This window comes from Branchiostoma belcheri, unplaced genomic scaffold (assembly GCF_001625305.1).
Source record: "Branchiostoma belcheri isolate BF01 breed outbred unplaced genomic scaffold, Haploidv18h27 scaffold203, whole genome shotgun sequence".
NCBI lineage: Eukaryota > Metazoa > Chordata > Leptocardii > Amphioxiformes > Branchiostomatidae > Branchiostoma > Branchiostoma belcheri.
In genome coordinates this window covers 64,260-72,235 of record NW_017803525.1, presented here as the reverse complement: position 1 = coordinate 72,235, position 7,976 = coordinate 64,260, and the positions used below count along the sequence as shown (strand labels likewise).

The following is a 7,976-nucleotide window of genomic DNA, read 5'->3' as shown; positions in this document are numbered from 1 at the left end:
AGAAAGGAAATTCCAATAAAAATGCTTGGTACCTTCTGGCATAATGAGGCATTTACCTACATGCATAACATCGAATAAAACAAAGAAAATGATTTTTCACATCAAACTTTATTCAGACAGTATGATAATACATGTAAGATTGACATGCAGACACAAACAACTCTGTTGGTGTAAGGCGTCCCACAGGATACCCCAGGAAAGATCTCATTTTAATATGATAATAAGCTACTGTAATATTGTAATGAGCTAACTCCAGCCTGGATGATTGTAAATATGCAAAAGTTTGAGTGATAACCCACTGCCTCTGCCCCGCCTGCTGTTTTGCATTTGATTAGCGCGCTAATTCCATCCTGTGGAGCCTCTCTTCTGTTACCAATAGGCTGATCAAGAGTAGAACTCATGTCGGGCTTGCATAATCAAACAAAACAACTATTTATCGCTCCTTGCTGTAACTTTGATCTAAATCTGGCCCCATAACACCCAGAAGCTATATATGTAAGATACCTCCAGTATGATGTACACCCAGAAGCTATATATGTAAGTTACCTCCAGTATGACGTACATCCTACGAAGGATCCTTCTTTTAGGAAGGGTCATAACTCGGCTGAGTTATGGCATTTTTCCGAAAGGACCTGAAAAATCAGTAAACTGGCACCGTGGGACGCCTTACACAAACTGAGAACTTTAAGTAACCTGACTTGATACATATGATAATACTAATATAAATCATCTATCCCCACTGCTTTTTTATTTTTATCGCACATCTATCTTTATTCAGTATACTAATTCATCTTACAATAAATGAGTAGACATGAACACAACTTTATATACTACATATTACTAGCATGAAAGTTCATCTGTGTTGGTATAATACATTATGACGAAAAGGCTAAAAATTTATGTCCACATCTCTTGCCATGGTGAAACAAACAAGGGTCAGCGTAAAGTAACATACATTGGTAAAACAGATGAACACTAACGACTAAGCTCCGCCAATTTAGACATATACACATAGAATCTCCAGGACACTCCGTCTCACTGGACAAAGTGAAAATTCTGGACTCAGAACCGGATTTCATTTCAAGAGGAGTGAAGGAGGCTGTGTATATTAGGGCCAAACGTCCGACACTAAACAGAGACGGGGGGCGACACAGGTTATCTGACACGTCTGGCCCTCTGCTGCAATCACGTGTTTCCAACGTCACGTCCCGGAAGCTGCAGTATACAATCCATAAACAAGGCTGACCGAGTCAACTGAAAATTTTGGTAAGTCCAAATTCTTACTTAACGTTTGACATAAAGTTTTAGCCTTCTCGTCACAACTTTATACATATCCTAATAATAATATAATAATAATACATGCATGCAACAATTGATAAGTTAAGACACAAACAACTTCAAATAAATCTATACATATGCTTATGATAGTGTTTTCTCGAAATAACTGTTACTACTCAAGAATGCAATGCTGAATGTCGAAGATTTTTTTCAGATTCTGTTCAAAAATCTGGCAATGTATTCCATTAACTGCTTTTGTTTTGTAGTCATTGAGTACAAAGTGAATCATCACATATACAACAAGCATGTCCAGATCACTGCTGCAATACCAAGGAAAGTCGAAAGGGGGTCCAAAATCGAATCGTTTGTTCCTCTTACCAAATTCTACCCATGTGCCAAATATGATTGTCATTTATAATTCATCATTGTCTTCTCGAGTTATGCTGCTCAAAGACTCAAACGCGCACACACACACGCATGCTCGCGCGCGCGCGCGCACAGACATTCACACACACGCACGAATACACACACTCGCACACACACACACACACGCACACACGCACGAACACACGCATATACACAGGAACGCAAGCACAGACAAACACGTACACACCGACGCACGCTCACATGCACCCACACACAAACATATACACACAAACACACATACATGTTGTACACGCACGCACGCACACCTGTACACACACACGTACGTACGCATTTATGAGAACACACGCACGTTCGCACACACACACACACACTCACTCACTCACTCACTCACTCACTCACTCACTCACTCACTCACTCACTCACTCACTCACCGGTCCCATAGCAGTCAAGTACACACATACAAGTTAATCAGTTTTCATGCGACAAAGACACATTCATGGTAGAACGTGGCCCAATTTTTGGTAGTCGTGGTGTTTTCATGCTCCACGGTACCCAGATGTTCCGCTGTGCTGAAGGTCAGCGTCACCTGGCTGCCTCGTGCAAAAACCTAAACAACAATAAAACATCACGTAACGTTATACGCTGGACTTCTTCGCTGTGCTCGGTATTAAAGTGAAATTGAAAGAGAATCATACAGAGGCTACATTTAAATCAAAATACTAACGTGCCGTGCCTATCTGCTTCTAAGACTGAATGGGTTTAAGTTTTAGGATCGGGCATTCGCGTATGTAACCCTACATCACATGGTGTCTGCTACAGCACCAGTAACCAACATTGAACTTATCTTTTTAACGGACAAAGAAGACGCGGAGCAAAAGCAATAAAGTTCCATGTTCTGCGGATGTAAGTATGATAAACACGGGTGGTGTTCACCACGAATGTTCAGGGATTACACGTACTCCAAATACTCACGAAAGAAAGATCGAATCGTCATGAATGTTACGATTTACATTATCTGGCCCCATTGGTTTCTCATTCTCATTTCACATTGACCTTTATTCAGTATTCACAATTCATGTAGCAATGAATGAGTAAAAATGAACACAACTTTATATATTACATATGAGCATGAAAGTTAATCTGTGTTGGTATAATACATTATGTCGACAATGCTCATATTATAATATACATTATCTGGCCTCAATGTTTTGCTACACTAGTATTTGCACATCTTATCAATGGGTAATTATAAATGTACCTTCTTCTTGAATTCCCCGATCACTTGTAAAGGGTCCATTGCGAGTCCGAACAAACGGAACACCACGCAGACGGTTGTCGAAACCGCACTGTTGATCGCTGAACTCCAACTTCCCAAAGTCCATGGCGTTGGGCGGCATGGCGAAGTCACTCCCGAACGCTGTTAGATGGTTACAGTGGCAGATGGTGCTGTTGATACTAGACTGGTTGCTAATCTGTGGGGAACGGCAAAATACATGTGATGTCATTATCACATTTTGACACATTTTATTCTTGAATATTAAATATTTAATTGAATATTACTTAAATTTTACTTAGACTTAGTTCCTCTCGCATTTAAATATTACTGTAAACCTGGAAATGGTCGCAGTGCTTTCATTGACGCTATTTTCGCGGTTACTTCTCCAGATATGAAGGTCGTTTGTGCTATGGACTGCTTACACAATAATTTTAGTTTCTATCCGAATATGGACCAACAGGAAGAACAGTTACTGTGACGTTACGTACCGCACAACCGTCTGTCATCCAGGCTTCCAGGGTCTCGTTCCAGTAGAGACACTTCAGACGGGCCCACTGGATCTCGTAGGCGAAGAGGTCATAGGCATCCCCAGGGTCAGACTTGTTTTCGAAGCCACACTCGGTCACTGGACCTGAAAAATGGAAACAGCATCAGTAAGTGGTAAAAGTGTGCATTTATAGAAATTAGACATGTGCTTACAAAGGCGGCTGTTATATTTCCAGTGGTACCTGTTGACTAAATAAGGCAATTACAAAATATAGTCAAAGTATAGAAATATTCTCTTTTTATCAGATCCCGATTTCCGTTCAAATAATACATATACACATATTCGACATAATCCCTTATATAAGTAGGGGCGGCAAATCTAACTATTGTAGTGTCTTGGTGTGGTTTTTCGGTTTCTAATTTTTGTTCACAACAAAAGATATGTTAACCATCATGTATCATTGTCATTAGGTGCAAACAGCTTCCTCCTATCCTATCTAGTATGTCAAGCATTAATGCATTGTAGCATCAAAGGGAATGGCAAAATGCTGACCTAGAACCTGAACTTTGACGTAGTATTCTCCCGGATCCTCCTCCCCTTGGATGAACATTGTTGCCTTTGTCTTGTCTGTGTCGCCTTCATCGCCACTCAGGCTTTTAGTTAGGGAACACTGCTCGGGAAGAAGGTACGTCTCCATGGACACGTTGTAGTTCTGGTCGTCAGGGCGGCCCCCGCGTCTACCCGACACGCGGTACACTACGCTTGCGTTTAACGGTATGATGGTGACCAGGAATCCCTCTGCCATGGTGGTAAGGTTGTAGAAATGATACCTGGCGCTTCTTTTTCCGGCCGAAGGGATGGTTATGATCTTTGTCGCCGGCTTGTTATTGGGATTGCCTGGAATGGTGATGATGAAATCCTCGGTGAGGTTGCGGAAGGTCATTACTTCGTTGTTCTCCTGTTGAAGTGACAGCTCTACGACCGATGACCGGACCTGGTGTTCCCCGGAGCCCCAAGTGAACGGGTTTTGTTCAAACTGCTTCATCTGAAAGACAAGAGACCCATGTTGTATGTATAAATTTCATGGTCATAAACACGACGAATGGAAGAACTGGAACTACCATTATTACCCTTGAAACAAAAGAGGTCAATGACATCTATAGGACAATACCAGTAGGTTATCTGAAGAAAACAGCGATCTGGCTTTAAATCGATTTACATCATTTACGTTACTTCAATATTCCCGCCACCATGGAAATGAAGGGAAGGGATCATTGATGACTAGAGCAGGACACTGGCACCTACTTTAACAGTGACACTTTGCGGCGCATGTTCGAATTCGGAGAAAAGTGCGGCTTGAGACGGAAGCTGGAAGCATCCTTCCTCTGTCTGCACGGTCTGGCCCCCAAACTCAGAGCCCAAAATCTTTTGAGCACTCAGGGTGACTCCGCCTTTTGTGAGCGACACAGGCGGGTCACCAGGCTTAAGGGTCTTGATCATGGCATTTTCCATCTTCTCCAGAACCCGGCGGCTTTCCTGGACAATATTGCGTCTCTGTATGTAAAATGAAGAAAGTGATACAACTATTACAGTTATTTACCTATGACGATAAGCTATTGTTGCTATAATAGTGGTTCCTGTAATCTGAAATTATCAGGTGTACTAATGGTTAACAGTTCGCTAAAGGTTGTTTAATTTACCATAATATTAACAACATAGGGAAACCTCATTCCAAAGATCCTATTTTCATATGCATACCCTTGGGACATTCATTAAATTTCACAGCTGTCCATACAAGTCAATGGCAATAGTAATTCATGTATGCTCAGGTAAAACAAACATTTGAATTGAGTTGATACAGTGTTGGAGGGTGTTGAGCAAAGCGTAATGACTTACTCCTACCTTAGCATCATTCTCTTGTTTCTTTTGTTCAGCCTTTTGAAGGCGCTCCTCTGGAGAGAGACTCTCGTCCTCCGCGGGGGCAGAACTGAGGCCATCATCACCCGGTTTCTCTTCCGCATCTTCCTCTGGTCCTTCGAGCAGTGCGCCAACGGACTCCAATATAGCTTTGAAAGGAAAGAATTAAAGAACACAATGTTGTAACAAAATATGTTGTGGCCATATTTATAGTACTTATACGCTTGTTTAAAATGGATTATATGGCTAATCTATTAGTCATATTTGGTTCATTCGTTGTTCCGTTACCCAGTTTACCCTTTGCTCGTATGACATCTCTTGGTAAAGAAAGAAAGATCTTCCCTCTGTGACTCAAGAACTGGTGTATCCTGTACTTACATCCTCCCACAGACTCCAGAGTTGCCGGGTCGGACATGTCGACCTCATCCAGCGCGCTTGTGATGGACTGGAGCATGCCCAGTGCCTTTTCCTCCTGCATATGACCATCAGGTATCGTCATTAGCAAAATTAGAACTTATCAAAACTGGATTCAGATGAAAATCAGAACTGGATTGTATTTGTATACTATGTTTTCTTTTTTTATATGGAGCACAATATCTGTGTGTGTTTACATGTTTCATTTTTGTTCTCAAAGTTGTTGGAATCTGTGCATATGGCAGTGATCATTGAACCAGACTAACATCATTTATCTGATATCCAACTACTGATGAAGAAACGAGATTATGACGGTGATATTATTCGGGCAATAAATGTCTACTTTTGTCACACGAATACAAATCTTGCTACAGATGTTGCAAATATAATTTACACGGGGTGTAGGAACAGACACGGTCAATACTCGGACAATCTGTATCTGTACATGAATCTGTATCTGTACATGAATAGGTATGTGTACATGAATATGTATCTGATAGTAAATAAAGATCTCGATTGATTGCCATAGATTGATAGATATTTAAAAAACGTAAGGTTTTCTGTACTTTTACTTTTTTTATTTATTCACGAATCTTTAGGCTAGTCCTTCAGTTGTAATTTAGACTTCAGTGAATTTTATGATGGCTGCTGCTCTGTACCAAAAGTTGCGTTGACATGCATTTGACCTGTGTTGATAATCAAGCATGAAGCGTATTTCAACTGTCAAGTTGTTACACCTTAATTGTAATTAAGGAGCTTTGTGCGTACCTCTGTCTCTTCCTCAGCAGCTGTTGTCATCACCTCTACAGGCTTCGATCATTGGAACAACAGATATTAGTACACATTGAGCAATATAAGGTGGTTGCTTGAAATGAAATTGCTGGTTATCAATGTTAAGTACACATGTTTGGGAGGTGATGACAATTATAGTCTTTAAAGCTGACTTACCAAGACAAACTTTAAGAACACCCTATGGATTTGGAGAGAAACATGCTGCACAAATACCGTCGATACTGTCTTTAGGGTAGCATTGAGTCAATGTACCACTTTACTGAAATTTGCAAAGCTTCATCTTCATCTTCTACATATCTTCCATGATGAACTAGTAAATGTTCTCGAAAGCTGCAAACCTGATATGATGACGTTTGCCTGACGTCATCCGGTGATTTGCTGCTTGTTGCCGTTGTTGCTGTACAGAAAACATGAAGCAGAAGGATGTTATTTCTATCTTTGTTGGTCCATTTCTTCTACTACCAAAAACATGACTCGTACCAGACGGCTGTTACCATGGTAACTGGTACTGTAGCAGGTACCCTGTAGTGCTGGATTATATTATGCAACAAGTGGCAAGACAGAGTTGGAGGAGCTGGTCACTTGTATTTAAGTAAAAATTAGACTGAGCAGTACTTTGTTAAGCTTCACTATTAACTGTGTGAAGATAATCATTATGTATTTCCTTTGCAAAGTTACCTTTCCAAATTTTGTTGAATTCTTCATCAAGTAAACACATGACTCTAATGTGTTTACTCTGGGGGTGCTTGTTTTACTCTAAAAAGAGGTCTGAACAAGAAGGACTACGTTGTCTTTGGTAGTAATTTATAAATCACCAACTTACCAGCTTCGTTGGACTCTGTTGTTGGAATTGGCGGTTCTGGCTCCGAGTCATAATAGGAATCTGAGTAATCAGCGTCATCTGAGAGAACAGATTGGCACATTAATTTCTGTACGTAATAACTCTAAGGTCTTTGCTACACAAAGGGGGCGCTAGTCTTACTCTAGGGGCGCTAGGTTTACTCTAGGGGCGCTAGTTTTACTCTAGGGGCGCTAGTTTTACTCTAGGGGCGCTAGTTTTACTCTAGGGGCGCTAGTTTTACTCTAGGGGCGCTAGTTTTACTCTAGGGGCGCTAGTTTTACTCTAGGGGCGCTAGTTTTACTCTAGGGGTGCTAGTTTTACTCTAGGGCTGCTGGATGACCACCTACCGTCGTCAGACGATATCTGGTCTCCTGCAGACTCCGATGTTTTCGCTGGAGTGCTTGAAGAGGACGTGCTTGGGGAAAAGACAGTAGTCCTCTGACTGGTCCGCACAGTGGTAGTAGCTGGACTCGGTGTTGTCGGAACAGGCGCTAGAAGGGGGAAATAATCAAGGGAATAGATGATAGCCACGACAACAATGACATTATGAATGAATGAATGAATGAATGAATGAATGAATGAAT

General features: G+C 41.2%; 1 protein-coding gene and 1 pseudogene across 1 annotated transcript in view; both read right to left on the bottom strand.

Annotated features, from left to right (window-relative positions):
- Nucleotides 1-2,059: 2,059 nt before the first annotated feature.
- LOC109469454 lies at nt 2,060-7,875 on the bottom strand (annotated as a pseudogene).
- The window catches only part of LOC109469440 (endochitinase A1-like), a 24,753-nt gene continuing 24,521 nt past the window's right edge, over nt 7,745-7,976 (bottom strand). Inside the window, exon 7 of the mRNA XM_019767959.1 lies at nt 7,745-7,883. Coding sequence (XP_019623518.1) covers nt 7,745-7,883 — 139 coding nt within the window. The remainder of the gene's footprint in view (nt 7,884-7,976) is intronic.